The sequence below is a fragment of the Mastigoproctus giganteus genome, chromosome 9 (assembly GCF_048544385.1).
Source record: "Mastigoproctus giganteus isolate SK-2022 chromosome 9, ASM4854438v1, whole genome shotgun sequence".
NCBI classification, from domain to species: domain Eukaryota; kingdom Metazoa; phylum Arthropoda; class Arachnida; order Uropygi; family Thelyphonidae; genus Mastigoproctus; species Mastigoproctus giganteus.
The window spans coordinates 102,838,586-102,857,754 of record NC_143583.1 but is presented as its reverse complement, the minus strand read 5'-3'; the positions used below and the strand labels follow the sequence as shown (position 1 = coordinate 102,857,754).

The 19,169-nt window shown below is 34.5% G+C and overlaps 1 protein-coding gene across 1 annotated transcript in view; it reads left to right on the top strand.

The window, feature by feature from the left end:
• Nucleotides 1-8,738, top strand: part of LOC150080603 (recQ-like DNA helicase Blm) — a 200,546-nt gene extending 191,808 nt beyond the window's left edge. The window contains exons 15-16 of the mRNA XM_090381153.1: nucleotides 1,631-1,865; nucleotides 8,487-8,738. Coding sequence (XP_090237279.1) covers nucleotides 1,631-1,865; nucleotides 8,487-8,664 — 413 coding nt within the window. The 3' untranslated portion in view covers nucleotides 8,665-8,738. The remainder of the gene's footprint in view (nucleotides 1-1,630; nucleotides 1,866-8,486) is intronic.
• The last annotated feature ends 10,431 nt before the right edge of the window (nucleotides 8,739-19,169 follow it).

The following is a 19,169-nucleotide window of genomic DNA, read 5'->3' as shown; positions in this document are numbered from 1 at the left end:
GGAGTTAATAATTGGGGTTTAGGGTTGCAATCATTCCTTATACATACACTACAACTTTCAATAAATGAATCCATATTTTCCCAGCAGACAGTGAAGAATATCATTACTAATAGAAATATTGTAAAACACTTAACTATTCTGCTTCAACAGTTAATAAGTTGACAGAATTACAGGATAAACTAGATTTAAAAAAAACATACATTAATTCAAGATGTGTCTACACATTGGAATTCAACATATTACATGCTGGAAAGAAATCTAGAGCAACGAAAAGCTCTTGTGACATATGCTGTGGATAACGACATCCCTTCATTAAATTCATACCAGTGAAGTCTTGTTGAAAAAATAGTTAAACTTTTAAAGCCATTTGAAGAAATTACTAAGGAATCAAGTAAAAGTTAATCCACCATTTCACTGATCATGACAGCAATTCACACTGTTAATTTGTTTTTATCAAGAGCTATACAAAGTAATAACTTCAGCAGAATTTGCACCACAATTGAAGAACTTAGATCTTCAATTGACAAAAGATTTTCTACTTATTTGGAAAATAAATCTTTGTGTCTATCTTCTTTCATAGATCCTAGATTCAAGATGAGATTTCAGAAAAGTGATGTGGAAGCCAAAATAAAAGAATGGGTACTAGAAGCTGTGGGCAAAATGGAGCATAAAGAAAAATTCAGAGAAGATATTTCATGTTCATCCAGTTCTGGAGAAGATCAAGAATGCTTAAGTGACAATGCACTCAATTTTTCAAAATGGTTTCATGAATTAGCCTCTGCTAAGACAGAGAAGAATGAAGAATCAGCAATATCAAAAGAAAAGGAATCTAAAAGGAAAAGAACAAGCATTAATAATTGTACTTGCTCAAGAGAAATGCATCATTATTTGAATTTACCATTACTACTAAAAACTGATAACCCTTTCTTGTGGTGGAAAAATTTTCAAGAAACCTTTCCTCTTATGAATAAATTATCTTTAAAATATTAAGTGCAACCCCTTCTTCAGTCGAAAGTGAAAGAATATTCAGTACAGGTGGAAATATATATGAGCCTGCAAGAAATAGGTTATGCCCTGAAAATGGAGAAACTCTTATGTTCCTACATTATAATTTAAGAGTAATTAAATTTGATTATATTCAATAAAACTTTTTTAAATGTTTCAAAATGTTTTTCTTAATTGTAGTACAATAGTTCAAAAGCTAAGCATTTGTGTATCAGCATTATTTAATTTTTTGTGTTTATCAATGAAGCTATTTGTTTATCAAAATTACTCTTTCATTTTTTTGTGTTTGTTATATCAATAAATAGTCAAATCAATAGCCAGATGCTGAAAATGAAGGTAACAATGAAGAAAGTAAAAGTATTGCTATAATCTAATCCATTGGCAAAACTAACTGATGATTCGCTTGGAAGAGATGAAATGGCAGAAATATAAGTGAAAATTAAATTTACTGAGAACTGATTAATCGCCAAAGGGCCGATTACCGATTAATCAGCAAAAAAAAAAAAAAAACGATACAGCCAATTACCAATTAATCTGTGCATCCCTAGTTAAAACCCTACACATTTTTTCACTGTTGTTGTTATTATTTTGTTTTGTTTTATTTATTTATTTATTTTTTTCCTAGTTCTTGAAACAGAGAAAGATGAAAATAATTCAGATGCCTTACTTTGTGAAGTTGCCGAGATGTGGCATGATAATGCAGAGAAAAAGGTTACCATTCGAGGAGGCAAAAGAAAGAATTCATTTGGCGGAAACACTGTTAAACGATGCAAGAAAAATTTTAAGGGAAAATATAAATATAATGCAAAGTGGAGGCGACATAAAGCCAGAGCTACTGTTGCAAGCACATCATCAACTGGGTACATATTTTTTGCTATAATTTTTATAACATTACTTTATTATAATTATGTTTCTAATTTTAGCAATTCATTTAAATTTAGAAAGGTCAATAATTTACTTTAATTCACATTTTTACACAAGTATTCAATAAATATTAATTAAGTAAATTAATAATTTGATTTCTAAATGATGTCTGTATATTCTAATATATAAAGCTATACTAGATTAACTGCCCATCCAAAATGATAGTAAAGAAAGAGGCATGATTTTTACTTTTTAAACCTTTATATTTAAATACATGATATACAGTTGAAGAGAGTAACAAGTTAATAAAGAAGAGTTGTGCATGTACAAACATTTCACATGTATTACATGTTTTTGATTCAACAATTATTGAATGGTAGCCCCAAGTCCTTCTGGGATATGACTCATCTGTCTGAAAGTCTGGTCACCATCCAACTCAGTCCCAGTTAAACTTTTGAGACTTCAGAATATAAGGAAATATTTTGAAATCATTTGGTTGTTTTGATGTTTAGTGGCCACATCATTTTTCTCCCAAAAAGAATGAGAAACACTTATGTTCACTGTAGATTTGAACCATATCCCAAAAAACAGCATGCACATGCAGAATCCGCTCAGCATATTTAAGAATTAGTGATAAAGTGGTATTACTCTCTTAGCACACATACACACACACACACACACACACACGAAAAAAGAATAGGCTGAATAGTAATGTCTCTTATTGCATAATTTTTGAAGGAATAGAGGTAAATCAAAAAGAAAAAAAATTGTAAATAAAAAAGTTAAGTTGTCTAATTTAAATAGGTTATTTTTCTATATATGCCACACTTCATATATTTATTCTTAAATCCAATCTTCTGCTGAGAAGCCAGCCATCTCCTCATGGCTGCTTTTAACTTCTTCATCAGGTGCAGTCATATCTGCTGCTTGGAAGATGTTCTTTAAGTTGTTCTTTCACTCAATTAAATCTTTCTGCTCTCCTGTCATTCATTTTGGCATTTTTTTATGAATTACTTCTCACCTGGGATGAATATTTGTCGCCTTCAGGATAAAGCTCTTAAACACTTCTATATAATCCATTACTCCACAATAGAGCTTAAGTAGTACGTAAATCCATTTAGTCTTCCTTCCTGTAATTAACACATAGTGATATTCTAGACCAGGGGTCACCAAACTACGACCCGCGGGCCAGATTCAGCCCGCGTAGTCTGTTCATCCGGCCCGGCCCGCACTGTGCTACAAATGATCAAAATTTCTAAAATATATTGTAATTATTTATATGGAAATATAATAAATAGTGAATCAACGAAATACTACTGTTTCAATGACAGCTTGTGAGCGGGGCTTATACCTTGGCAACTTTTGGTTGACATAACATCTCACATGAATGAATTGAATTTAAAACTTCAAGGAAAGGACAAGTTTATCTGTGACCTTTACTGAATCATTAAAGGATTTTGAAGAAAGCCATTACTTTTTGAAGCAACTAGAAAGAGGAGATTTCTCTCATTTTCAGTGTTTCAAAGAATTTCTTGCTGAAATCGGAGAAGATATCAATCTCGAGTTTCCAAAGAAAATTATTAATGACTTAAAAAAGCATTTTTTGGAAAGATTTTCAGACCTCGACAGAATTGAGAGTGATATTCTTTTGTTTCAAAATCCCTTTCATTGTAACGTTGATGACGTGCCAGTCGAACTACAGTTAGAGATCATTGATTTACAAGTAAATGACCTATTGAAAGAGAAACACAGAGAAGGAAATCGTGTAGAATTTTATCGCTGCTTATCTGATAATCAGTTTTCAAAATTAAAGAAATTTGCCTCTGGTATGGCATCAGTGTTCGTTACATATTTCAAAACTGAAATATGTAAAGTCCACATATCGAACAAGGCTGAGTGATGAACATTTAAAGGAAGTTCTCTTGGTTGGGTGTAGCAATTCAAAAAGCAAACATTGATGATATTTTAAAAGCTAAACGCCAGTTCCATAAATCACATTAATCTTTTCTACTTATCTTATTCCTAATGTCACCTTCCTTGATAAGTTTTTGATAAATAAATATATTTGTTATCTTTATTTTTCGATATATTCTTTATTTTTGCGTATTTTGTGTATTGGTAAATAAATATATTCGTTGCCTTCATTTTTGTTGTATTTACTGAATTGTACATATTGAACAAAATGATTATACGGCCCGCGCTCGTAAATCTCTCGGTTATCTGGCCCGTCGTGAAAAAAGTTTGTTGACCCCTGTTCTAGACCACTGAAACTGCAGACTCTGACCACTGAAATTTCTTTAGATACTACCCATTTTATGACATTATGATCGCTCTCCACTTACAGATTCACAGCTATCATATTTTTAATACTGCTTAGATCCTTGGTGAAAACTGGATTGAGGATATATGACTTCTTTTGATTTCTACAATGTGTTAAAATAAATAGATGATTCATGAAACTACTTCCACTATGTGTATTGCATTTCCACAATTTTCAGTTTATAAGAGGAAAATGAAAGTAACCCCTAATGGTACACTTACCCTTGTTTACTTATTCAAGTTGCCTAAAGAGATTTTTATCATATTCTTGGGAATCGCTTGGCCTGTAACATACCTCCACTGTCATCTTTCTTTTACTGCTGGTCATGCCACGTGGTTACAGTGCATACAAAAAAAAACTCTTTCAAGACATGCCACAGCTATCCAGTTACTCTTAGCTTTCTATCACAGCCAGTAGCTTTCAACAACCACAGAACCAGAAATCCCAAAACTTACTGAGACATATATCCCACTTTTCTTTTGATCTAACCCCCTCTTCCAATCTACTGTTGAAAACTGTGACATATTGGCATAATGTAACAATAACTTCCCATCTTAGCCTGTTAATCACTAGTTTTAATTATTGCATATTATTTATTCATTTTCATGTAGACCTTCAGAATCATCAAGTGTCCTCAAATAAATTTAACTCCTATATTGTGCAGAGTAGTGGGTTTTTTTTTTTTAATTCATTTTCAAATTCTAAAAGGTCAACTCAAAAACATTTTTTACTAGTCTTGCTGTTCAAACTCACTTGCATTAAAGTGAAAGTGCATATGCCCTCTGCCATTCATTAATGTGTGGATAATAGAATGACATGGGTTTAATTTTGTCAACATTAAAACTATATAAGAAGTATCAGAGTGTATACAACTACCTGTCTTGGTGGTTGCATACACTTTAAATAAAAAGCAATAGGAGTAGTTCCTTTTATTTGGAGTAGTACAATATAGGCAACTCATAGTGAGCTACCTCCACAATATGAGATTTACTAAGTAGCAAATGCAGTTCACTCAAAACTATGTACAGAAAGAGGCCGTGCTTGGCATTATAGCTTTCATAGCTTGAGGATTTTGCCCTACACTTAACACCACGTCTACCTGCCATTTTTAATTTAATCACACAGGAACTATCATTTAATAGCATAATTTTTCACTACCATTACACTTATTTCAATTGAATCTGCAGAAAAGTCAAGCAATGTGTGGAAATAACTTTACATTATATGTGTGACTTTAGTTATGTGTATAATTTAACTCCAATTACAGTGTAAAATTTGTTGAATTGCACAAATTAATAAAGAAACTAGATTATTTCTGTGCAGGCATTAAAATCATTTTCAAACTGTGATGATAGCCAGCCCAATCTCTATATACACAAGAGGCTATTCCCAATATGTAAAATGATTTTATTTCTCTTTCATATAATTCATGCAACATGATGATAAGACCTAGTTCACACTAAGATATATCACAGTTCTTGTTAAAATGTGCATTTCAGGAAGCATATACAGGGTGGGTCTCGGTAAATAGTACAGTGACAAGTGGCAACCCTGCAGATTAGGAAAGTGGGGTGGGCCATCTGTCTTGTCCAACCGGAACACAAAAGTATGCCATTCAGTTTGCCATGAGTCATTGGCCAGTGTAGGTGTGTATTCAGGCTGTGGAGGCCTACGTGCGTGAGTTGCACCCTGGAAACAGCCGCCATTTCCGTGTTCCTGACAGAAGGACGATATCACGGTGGGCGAAACAGTGGCAACAAATGGGTTGTCACCGATAAGAAGCATGAGGGGCCCCAAAAGACAGTGCGTATGCCTGACGATGTCCAACGAGTCTGTGAGACTCTGCAGCAAAGTCCTCAGCAATCGGTTCATCGCCATGCAAGGACTCTGCACATGTGTTGCTGTTCCCTGCGTCGGATTGTGAAATTCGATTTAAAGTTCCAACCATACAAATTGCAAGTTGTTCAAGAGCTATGGCCAGCAGATAAAGTGAGCAGGCGAGACTTCTGCACAAAATTCCTTGAGATATTGGAGCAGAATGGGTTAATTTTCACTTCTCTGGTTATGTCTTATGAAGCTAACTTTCATCTTAACGGGTTTGTGAATAAGCAAAACTTCTATTACTGGGCAGACAGCAACCTGTACCTTCTTCATGAAAACCTCACAGTAGCCCAGAGATTGTCATGTGGTGTGCTATTGGAGTTTCCACAGGCATTGTGGGGCCATGTTTTTTTGAAGACAATGAAGAACGCAGTGACTGTGACTGTCAACGCCGAGCGGTATGAGAACATTATTGAGAACTTTTTCATCCGCAAGATGGGGCTACAGCCCATACCACAATGGCTAAGCTGAAGTAGTTCTTTCCACATCAACTGATCTCACAATTTGGGGATGTCCCGTAGCCGGCTAGGTCTCTAGACGTGACAGCCCCAGATTTTTTCTTTGGGGATATCTCAAAGACAAAGTTTTCTCCTGGTGGGTACACAGTATTGGGGATTTGAAGACGGCAATCCGAGAATAGATTGAGGCCATTCCCCAGGAAATGATTCAGGATGTCATGAGGAGCTTCTGGGAGAACTTGCAGAAATTCATCGACGCCAATGGGGATCATTTGCTAGATGTTATATTCAAGACATAGACATGGTTTTTGGTGTATCAGTAATTGCAATTTATGTAAATCTGACAGCCATAAATAAATTTTGTGTAGCCATGCATCAGTTTTGACTATCGCCTTTTCCTTTTGTGCCATTTACCAAGACCCACCCTGTATAATTTCCAATTTCTTCTTGAAAGCAAACTGAATTAAAAATTTTCTGATTTCTAAAAGTTATCAGTGTTGGTTTTGGTTTTATTGAATTAAAATTTTAAATGATATAATAACAAGATCTAGAAAATTTGGGCAGATGGGCTGAGAAGTGGCAACTGAAGTTTAACATTGAAAAATGCAACAAAGTACTGCATATGGGTAGAAGTAACCCCAGAGAAATGTACCAACTGTGTGCTACTACACTTAAGGAGGTAGAAAATGAAAAATACCTGGGAGTAATTGTGCAGTCAGATATGAAGTTTTCTGAGCAATGCAGACAGGCTGACTGCCAGGGCAGGTCATGGGGTGTTGTCAATGATATACAGGAATTTTGTTAGCAGGGGGAAAAGGAGGTGATTGTCCCTCTGCATAAGGCAATGGTCAGGCCAAGCCTTGAATACTGCGTGCAGGTCTGGAGGCCTCATTTTAGGAAGGATGTAGATTTGCTTGAGCATGTACAGAGAAGGGCAACAAGATTGGTGAGGGGAATGAAGGGATCCTCTTACCAAGAGAGGTTTAAGTTCTGCAAATTGCAGCAGCTGGAGACTAGGCACCTGCGAGGTGATCTGATTGAGGTGTATAAGGCCTTGAATGGGTTGAACACACTAAATTCTGGTGGGATTCTTCCACTTGTTCAGATGTAGAATAGATGTGCGGAAATTTGCCTTTAGCCAGCGGGCGGTTAATTGCTGGAACAAACTTCCATCTGTCGTTGTGGAAGTTGATAGGTTAAATAAATTTAAGGAGGAACTGGACAAATATTTAGAGGGGATTGTTTTGTTTGTGTTTTTTTTTTTTTTTTTTTTTTGGCTGATGCTGCATAAGCTCATATGCTTGCTTTCTTGCATCACATGCCACTACTACTACTACTTCCTAAATAGCAACAACAGTAAAAAGCCTAGATATAGTTCTTAAGCAGCATAACTTCAATAGGATATTAAGTGTGATAAGATTAAAGAGATGAATCCCTGTATTTACAGTATTAAAATGATTGGTTAAGGAGATTACAATATTATTTACAGTATTAAAATGATTTGGTAAGGAGGTAACAGGAAATGCTTATTTTCTTCTACATAATGCCTAAAAATTCTGTTATTAGAACCTTGTTATTTTATAGAAGACTGTATTATCAGGGAGAAAGGGAAAGAGAGAGAGAGAGAGAGAGAGAGAGAGAGAGAGAGAGAGAGAGAGAGAGAGAGAGAGCAAATGATTAAACCAAACTTTAATGATATTCATGCTGAAATTAATTTCAGCAATTAAGTCAAAACTGAAACCTAATATTTATCAATTAGACAACACAAAATCTGTTCCAAATACTATGAAATTCTCAGAAAATAGTTCAAAGATCCATTTTTCATTGTTTTGTACTGCTACTTTTATAGAATTTTATATGCAGATTTTTTTATATATTGAAGAAAATATTCTCATTATATTATGTATACTGTGATACTGATTAAATGTTGTTTTTTTTTTTTTTTTTTTTTTTGCAAGCTATAATGAAAGTGGTATGAAAAAAACAATTAAAGTTTCTGCTAATAAAAAACCTGCACAGTTCAAGTCTCAGCAAAGTGTTCGTGAAAAGTGCTTGGGATTTCTACCTGCACCTAAACCACAAGGAAAGGTCCAGCTTCGTTCATTTTTAACAGTTCCAAAATTATCAGTTATATGAAAATGGTTTAGTATATTTAGTTAGCATACATTTCGTTCACTGAAAGAGAAAAGCAAGCTTAACTTTTTCCTAGATATGCCAACACAACATAAAATTCATTTGTATATATGTTTATAAATAGATTGCAGAAAAGATCTGTTTAATGCACATCTGAATTGTAGTAATAAATATCTCATTTTAATAATTTTTAAGACAAAATATTACCTCTACAAAAATTGGCAATGTTAATTAATCCTCTTATTTAAATAAGTGAATCATTTAAAAATTATGATTCTTTACATACTTCACTTAATTTTGTGCAGGGGTGTGCAACCTTTTTTCGCTGAAAGGCCAAATGTTATTTAATGGGCTTCCCATCAGGCTGCATACATTCACTTTTTTCAAAATTGATATAATAAAGAGGCAGATATAATTTAATGTCTTTTTGATTCAATGAATACAGATTTCAGTTTTTTATATATGTACTAATTCATAGAATACTAACATTATACAAGGACTTTTTAAAACACAATAAAAAAAAATTATTTATTATAGCAATACAAGCAATTACATTCATCAAAATAAGGTGGCACACAATTTAATTACTTTTTTGTGATTGTTTATTGCTAGATAAGAACTCAATATTTGGTTCCAGCATCGTTATCTTTAGCTTTAATTGGTCCTCCAGGCGAGTATATATGTGAACTGAAGCACATCTTGATTTGTGCCATATGTGAAAACATTGATTCACAACAGTGGGTTAATCTGAAACAAGAGAGTGTATTAGTAGTGGCAAATGATACAAGGAAGCAAATGCATATAGCACAGCCCAAAAAAAAAAAAAAAAAAAAAAAAAATTTCTACTTTGTCTATCCTTTCCCTATAATAGTTTGTCTAGTTCTTCCTTGAATTTAAGCTATCCACTTCCATAACAATAAATGGAAAAGTCTGTTCCAACAATCAACCATCCTTTCTCAATTTGAATTCATGTGCATAGTCTGAGCAATAAGAAGAATCTCATCAGCATTGAGCTTGCTCAATCCATTCAAAACCTTAAACACCTCAATCAGATCACCTTGCAGGTTCCTAGTCTATGGATGCTGCAATTTGCAGAACTGATAAGAGCACCCCTTTGTTCCCCTCACAAATCTCATTGTCCTCTGTGCCCATTCCAACAGCTCTACATCTTTCCTAAAATGAGGCCACCAGACTTGTATGCAATATTCAAGACATGTCCTGACCATTGCCTTTTACAATGGGGATAATTCCTTATCCCTGCTAGCAAAATTCCTGTATAGCATTGACAAACTCTTGTGACCCTAGGGGCTCACATCTGGTGAGTATGGGCTTGGCACACCCAGTTCAGCTGGATATCATCGTTCTTCCCTTTCTTGGTGATTTCTTTCTACTTCTCTCTCTCTCTCTCTCTCAGGGTAATAGGGAAATTTTTTTTTTTGGCCAGTGCAGCATAAGCCCCAGGCTTCCTTGCACCATATGGCTAATAATAATAATAATAATAATCTGCCATGGCAGCCTGTCTGCACTGCTCTGAGAACTTCATATCTGACTGCACAGTTATCCCAGGTCTTTCTCATTTTCCACTACCTGTAGTACCACACAGTTGGTACATTACTCTGCAGCATATGGGTAGGTTACTGCTATCCATATGCAGTACTTTCCATTGGTCAAGATTAAACCTCATTTGTCATTTCTCAGTCTAATTTTTCTAGATCCTGTTGCAGTAGCATACCTTCATTACTATTATTAACCACCTGCCAACCTTTGTTGTATCGTCTGAAAACTTGGACATTAAGCCTAATATACCCTCATCAATGGCATTAATGAATACAGAATACAACAATGCACCGAACCCTATGGGGCTCCACTAATAACATTAGTCCCCAAAGAGCAGTGTCCATCGATAACCACCCTCTATCTTTTCCCACCCAACCATCCTTTTATTTGTAGCAGTAACTTGCCCTTAATGCCCTACTGCTCCAATTTGTATAACAGTCTTTTATGTGCAAACAGTATCAAAAGCTTTCCTGAAATTCAAGTATATGATATTAAATTTATTTTTTGCATCCAGTTCCTTTGTTATTACATCATAGTATCCACTAAAATTGGTTAGACAAGATTTCCCCTTCACAAAACCCATGATTTGTCTGAAGTATAACTGCACTCCTGTCTTAGATGGGCTTGGATTGCTTTTTTAAGCAGTGACGAGCATGTTGGTGCAGTTGTGGGTGTTCAACAGCATTCTTCTGTATTTCAATGGGATCCTTCCTAGTGTTGGGCGCCTCCATAGCCAGGTGGGCAGGAGCAGCAGTGCATAGCACATGCTTCTTGATTAGACCGGGGTTCGAGCCCATGACCACTAAATATGGAGGATGCAGAAAGATCAGGGAATGACCACCGCATATCCCCGGAGCAATATGGCCTTAGTTGCTAATGCTCCTAAAATAAAAAACAAAAACAAATAACAATTCCTAGTGTTGAATGGAGACTTCAGAATATTATCTTCTGAGAGCTCAATCAACTCCATATGCAAATGATCAGGTGCATTCAAGACATCAACCAGACATGGTTGGAAAGCTAGCTTTAGTGTGGGATCATGTTTTTCCAAAATCTTTAAGCCTGTTATTATATTCTTCAATCAAGGAGTCTAAGACACCTGTGTATTCGTTAATATTGAAATTACTTAAGATTTTATCATATCTTGTTCGTCAATTACCTTTGCCAGTTCAGGAAAGTTTTTGCCTGAAAGTACTGGTGTGGTAAGGAGAGTTTTGAGAAAAATCAACTTCTGAAATGCCTAAGTTTACTGCTGCACATCATATGTATTTAGTTTTACCTTGCAGTGAAATATTTAAATGATTTTGCTTTGACATTAAATCACACAAAAATGCAGAATTTCTGCAAAAATCTTTTTTCAAAAATTCACAAGGTTAATTTTGTCCTATGAAAAGCTCATGATTTGTTTTCACAAAGCTAAAAGTTTTTATAGTACTTGACTGTAATGGCTAGTGTAATTTTCTGTAATTTTCTTTACTTTAGAATGATATGGAAAATCCACACTGAATGTTTCCTCATCAAATTGAAGCATATTATGAAACTGGCAATGCTGAAGCATTTGCTTTAAAGTAGTTCACAGTACCAATAACCTTAATTACTGTGTCATTTAAAACAGTATATTTGGCACAAAGATTCTTTTTATGCAAACTGCAGTGAAAATAAATTGGGCTGTCTGGATCTGGTATTTCCTTTTGTAATAATGTAACAAATCCTTCGGTGCAACGTCTGTGCATACACTTACTAAATTACACAAATTCAGTTTCGCTTCCCAACATTTTTCTTTAAAGACAGTAAAAACATCAGCTCCACTTGTTTTCCCCATAAGAGAAGCCAAAATTAGTAATTTCTGTAACGTTAAAAATCTATTATAATACAAGTAAAAAAAAATAACATCCGTGCTGAATCAGTAATATCAGTGAACTCATCTGGGCAATTGAATGAAGAGTATCTTCACTTTGGCAAATTTTTTGAAATTGTTCAGTAACATTGACAGCTAATTCATGTTGTCAATCAGTTATAGTTCATGAAAGAGGTAGTTACCTATACTTATTAACCTTATCTGAATCCACACATGCTACAACTTCAGCAGTGCAGTGTTTTATGATTTCTATATTATTATATGGCTTACCTTTTCTCCCAAGTATATATGCTACTTTATAAGTTGCTTTGATTATTTCACTGCTTTGTCCTGTCATCACTTTAAATAATTGCTGTTATCGCTTTTTTTTTTTTTTTTTTTTTTTTTTGAAGTTTCATATTCTTAAGTGCCAATTTTCATGGTTCTCCTTCCAGTGTTGCCTATTTGTGGTCCTTATGAGTTGCATAATGCTGATCTGCATTATCTCTTCACTGTTGCAATCATGGTATCACAAAGTAAACACATCATTCTGTCTTTCACAACTATATAATACTGTAGCTCCTATTCTTCATTAAATACTCTATTTTCTTTAATTGTTATTTTCTTTACTTTTAGCATTATTGGGTTACCAAATGAAATTTCTATAAAAAATTTAATTAAACAAAATTTTCACAGAAAATTTTGTTTGTCATAGGTTAAAAGAATTTTATTAATTAGTAACTTATATTACCCAAATAATAATATTCCAGTGAATTAGATAATGACGTGAGTTTCAGCTTGATCCAGTTATTACAGTATTTCTCAACTTTTTTGGCCTCACAGCACACTTGCAAAAATACTATATATTCAATCAAGGAAGGGCTAATATATTTTAATTAAGCCCAAACCAAAGGTTTTTATTTAGTTGCCAAGTATACAGATTGGAAGTTTTCGCTGAAATATTTTAATAAGATACCTAAGCTTGATGCTTTTGGGCAATTTCCTGTATGTTAGGGTATATTTCAGATAAACTTACTCTCATGTTGTCTTTCAACACACATCAGTTTTTCCCATTTATTGGATTTAATTTTTGTTAATGCTGAAAATTAACAGCTCACAACAATAAGCTCACAACAACCAGCTCACAACAATAAGTAGCGGAGAACTGCAATAAAATTCTCAAGGCATGATTTGAAATTTCAGGATACTCATCTTTGATTGAAATCCAGAACACATCTAGGGAGAAGCTGAGTGTGTTTCGTTTTAAGACTTCGATCACATGAAATTGATGCTAATTATTCTTCAGTCACTGTGAAACCTAAGCCAGATGAGATGGACATAAAAGGGTTTTGTATTGCAATGGAAAATATTTTTCAGTGTTATCCTTTTTATTGGTTTCAGGTATTAATGGAAACATATCAAGATTCCCCTTCTTGCTCTGATCTGCCAAATGAGCAGTTTTTTCTTAAATGCCAGTAGCTTGTCTGTAGAAGTAAGAATGTTATCATTGCATCCTTGCATACAGTATTCAAACTGTTCAAATGGATGAATATTTTCACTAGATAATCTAGCTTTGCACACCACAGCTCATTATTTAGGTATTTGTAAAAAACTGTTCTTTTCTTCTGATTGAAAGAAAACTTTAATTTCATCTTTTAGTTCATAGATGTGAAACAATACTTTTCCATGGCACTACAAAGCTGATTAAAAAGAAAATTTTTTAGTGGTCGTGATTTAATGTAATTGACCATTAATACTGCCTGATCTAACATTGATTTCAACTCATTGCCTAGTGTTCTTCCAAAAGGCCCTCTCTATGCAGAAAGCAATGAATAAACATCACATTCAGGTTTCGTTCTCTACAAATGAAATTGATGGACCCTATCATTGATTGAGCACCGTTGGTACAGACACACACATGACATCCACAAAAGGGTACATTCTTTAAGCTCTTTGCAGCATAAGAATTAAGTTATAATTTTAGTTCCATGAATAAAACGAACAAAGGCTATGCAGCTGTGCTTTGAAACTAATATCGGTAGACTCATCCACTTTTAATGTGAAATGTGATTTTTTTTAGGCTTGTAGATACTTGTTCCTCTATGTTAGAAGACATTTCGATTATTCTTCTTTGAATAGTTTCATCTGGTAGGGGTATTTTAGTGGTTTATTTTTAAAGAAATATCTGAAATACTCCTCGGATGACACTATTCAAAGACAAGTTGACAAAATAAGAGCCTCAGCTATGGCGTGTGGTTTCTTTTGCAATGCAATGATTTCTGCTACTTGATATGAAGCAGTCTGAGCTTGTTCAGAAAAATTTGTATTCTTTTCTCAAAATAGTTTGCCTGTTTTATTTTATTTTTTTTGTTCAAGTAATCTTTTGAAATAGCTCAAAGCTTTATCCGCAAGATTCACATGATTAGTGATTAAATGTCTTTTCAATTTGTTGTGAACATGGCATCATTTGGAAAGCTTTTCACCACAAACAACGTACAGAGATAGAGGACAGTCCTTCTCTTTATACAAAGAAAATCCGAAAGTTAAATAACTGACCATATACTTCTAAATAACTTTGTGCCTTTTTATTCCTGCCCAAATCACAGCTGACTTTTATCACTTGTGGGTCTCCCAATATAATCCTTATTGTATTATTCTCCTTCATGTCTTTTGATGGAATTTTACTTTTAGGGTGCGGCTATTTAAGCATGAAAGAGTAATGATTAAATTAAACGATAAAAAACAGACTGCTAAAATGCCTTATATGATTATACAAATGTACTAACAACACTGACTATATCTTTGCAAATAATTGAGCAAAACTGTCTAAGAATTTATTTTTCTTAGGTGAACTGGCCCAATGGACATAAGTTGCTAGATAGTGCTTGCACTCAGACAGCTGACACCATAGAGCAGGTATCACAAATGTAATGCCTATTGTAATAATTCTATGAAGTATTGTCAGGCTGCGTAGACTTAGTTCAGGTGTCCCCGTCATGGGTGCCATTCTCTCTCTCTCTCTCTATGCAATTCTTGCTGTTATTGCTACTTCCTTCCAATGCTGGTCTCTTGAGGTTAGAATGCTGAGGCATTATGGAAAAGCAAAGTTAGGAGTTATAAACAAATCATAACCATGCCACTAAAGAGGCATTCCTGTGGAAATTCCCCAGACTCGTGTTGGGACCATACACAGAAGACGAATTCCATCTCCATATAATAACTTCTTTATTATACCTGGCTGGTACTAACTGCTGGAAAACGGGTGATAGTGCATAGGAATACATTTTTGTTATTTTTCTTACACATTTTAAATTGGTCTTTTTATCTCATTGGCACACTTAGAATAGTTTTGCAGTGCACCATTGCAAATCACTGCCTTATTATATAATTAAAATTATTATAAAACCATTATTCTTTTAATCTTGTTGGAAAAAAGTTGTGACAAATACTTAAATCCAAATGAGAAGTGCATCAGCTATCCACTAGTGTTGTCTGTCAAGTTTCAGAAATTGTTGGTTCAAACCAGCAACTAATAATTTATGAGCTCTGAATATTATAACTTTTTTACATTTTGCTTTAAGAACCATGATTTTAATTAATTTAAATTGTTACACACCAGTGGGGATGTTTAGACAAGATAGACAAAAAAGCTGCACAGAGTACCTTAAAAGTCTACAGGTTCCTCACCTTTGGTTTAGTACATTCATTAAGAATTGGCTATTTGGCTTAGTAGCCTGGGCAAGTGCAACTACCTGCCCAGACTATTGAGCAGATAACTGTTAAAACTTTCTGGAGAAGAGAAATGCCTATGTTACCTATACTTAAAGCACCACTGCTCCTAAAATAAATTCTGATTTAGCCATGACTCTCATAGAATTTTTTTGGAAATCATTTATTATTTCAAATATTTTCTTATTTTTAAAAATTTAAATCTGGATATTACACTACTTGGCCACTTTGTTAGGGCCATGAATGCAGAAATCTATGCAAAGTTATGTAAATTGTAGAGGTCAGTTTAATTCAGTGCCATGTGAGACCCAGTTAGGGTCCATGTCTTTTCACCAGCATTGAGGTATGGACAGGATCTCAATGACTTACAAAAGAGGTATGATTGTGCACATTTAGAGGGTTCTGAAGCAAAGAGTTCAATAGTGTTATTCAAGTCTTTAAACTAATGGAAAAATTCCCAGAAATCATCTGTAACTAATATTGTTAAGGTAACAAAACATTCAATGTCTGGAGCAGATAATCAAGTGTAATTATTGACAAACAGTGGAACAATTAACTTTTATATTTAATGTGGGAACATCAAGGTTCAGTATCCACACTAAGAACCCTACAAAGGATGCACTATGAGTATATGAGACCTTTCCCAAAGCCATTAACATTGGGTACCATCTAGAAAATACAACTGTACAGGTGCCAGGAACACAAAGGATGGATGCAGGAGGATGAGGCAAATCATGTGTCCTAGTGGGCCTCATTTTATGCGTGTGTTATTGGCATACTCTTGGTTGCCCTGATCCCAACCAGAGGATACTGTGAATTCCAGAAAAAAATGTAAACATTGTAAATCAGGTACATCCAACAATGTTGCAGGCCCAGGTGCCAAGCAATTTTGTGATCAAGTGAATTTGCCCTCTACTGAAAAAATAAAATTAAATATTCAATTAAATAATACTCAGTAAAGAAATCACTTTACTTGACCAGGAGGAAAAGTGACCTTTTATTTGTATATTAATACTAACCCACTAACACTTGCTCACAAAGGTGGCATGGCTCCTGCCTCCATGTGGCAGGGCCAGTAACCTGGAGGCATACTGCAGCTAAAATCCTCTTTTCTTGAATGATACCAGGAAGTTCATATAACAAAACAATGACAAACTCTTCTAACCTCAAAAGGGGCTTAGGTTTATCCTGTGGAGTCAATGATTACAAAAACAAGAAACTGGAACTGTGGTAACTATAAAGAACATTTACAATAAGTCAAGTCATGCTAATTTGTTCTTGGAAGCCATAACTGATACTGAAACAAGAATAAACAGCTATTAGTGTACTGAAAATGGAGAATAGAAATTTATGAATTTATAAACTGCAAGACACATTCTCCTTGGGAGAAGAACCTTATTTGAAATGCTTTTGTCTACTGCTGTCAAGATAAGTAGCATGACTTCCTGAAAGGCACTGCCACCAAGAAGTTCATCCCAGTGGTTTGGTTTTCAACAACTCAAGATCCACTTAGTTTATCACAATCTATATTCAACATTCCTAAGAGGATATTTTTTATATCTTTCCGGATACGTTCCTAAGAGGATAGTTTTCCCCAGTGTGTGGGGAAAACTATCCTCTTAGGATAGTTTTCCTGGACATATCCACATTTTTTACGTGGACTGTCCAGGAAGAATTTCTAAAATTTTGAAAATATCCGGAATTTTGGCTCTTAAAGTTTGAAAATCTCCTGATACTTATCATTGGTAAAATTTGTAAGGCGCACACCAATCAGCTTTGCAGAAGAAATCCCAATAATCTCAACTTCTGGCTGTAAACAACGCCGATCAGACATTGAGGAGTTTATCATGTGTTTGGAGTTAATTTTGATCGTGCAGTTTGACTTTTTCACTCCTTTTTTTTTTTTTTTTTTTTTTCTTTTACATTCTTGGTGAGTAGACAATTCAAATAAATTTCCTCTCGTTATTCATTTTACCGGAAGTTCTTACTAATTAAGTGAATTTATTCCAAATTAAAATTACGATTCCACTTTTTTTTTAAGAGATCTCACATTTTCTATTCTTCTTTCAGCTGTTCGTATAAACAATAATTTGATATGTCCCACTTCAATTCGTCATATTTATTTGATTCTTTAATTTACATAAATTCAGGAATACCCATTATGCCAAAAGGAAGTGCAAGTTTACTGATGACTTGAGGATGAAATATCCAGGTTTTCGAAAGGGAAGAATAGGTGAGGAGGCGGAATGCATCGTTTGCAGTCCAGAAAGCTATATCTCGGTTGCTAACCAGGGTTCAGGTGAATTGGACATCCACGTGAATTCAGAGAAACATAAGGACATTAGATTTTAAAAATCTTGCAGCAAGGTAATGGACTTTTTAGTAAATGCCCCTAAAAGGTTTGATGCAAGGAACCCTTGCCTTTCATACAGTGGCACGTCACCACAGCTATAAATCGATGTCTTGTACAGCAGAATTATTAAAGTCGATATGCTCTTATTCAGATATTGCTAGGAGGTTATCTTGTGCAAAAACAAAGACAAGCCATAATTAACTCTGTCTTAGCAGTGAATTCAGTTGAAGCTATTAAGTCTCTGCAGAATGTGCAGTTTTTTGGAGATTTCCACTGACTCCATTAAACATGGATTTCTGAAAATTTTCCATATTCTTGTGCATTATTTTGACTGGAAAATGATGACTCAGAGGTTAAGCTAATAGAATTAAATAGCAAGTCAGATGAGACCGCAGCTACTATTTCTGGCTATGTTTATGTAACCTTGTGTAAAAGTGGCCTGGATAAGAAATGTTATTGCATTTGGTGGACATAATTGTAACACCATGTTTGGAGGGGTGCAGCTAATAGGAGTGGGCTGCCCTACCCACATTCTGCATAACTGTATCCAACATGGAGCAGATGCAATTGATGTAGATATTGACTCCATTGTTTTTAAGATTTTGAATTATTTCATTCTACACTGTACGTGTTGAAAACCTAAAAAAATTAATTTACAGAGGTTACCTATAAAAAAAAACTTCTGTATCATAGCAGAACATGCTGGCTTTCTCTATTACCTGCAATTGAAAGGATTATAAGTATTTATCCAGCCTTAAGATCTTTATTTTTGTCTCAAGAAATTCCCTCCAAGATTTTAAAACTTTTCTTTAAAGATGAGTTTAGTGAAACTTATCTTGTTCATTGCCAAACTGTAATGTCAGTCTTCAATTCTTTGATAGAAGTTATTGAAGCTCTTGCTTCCATAAGGGATATTCTTTCAGAAAGAAGTAAATGTCAGTTCATTTCCCTCAAAGTGAAGGAAATGTTGGAGAAGCGGCAAGAAGAGGGATATACAGAGAAATGTGGAGTTTTCAGAAGAAATATCCAGAA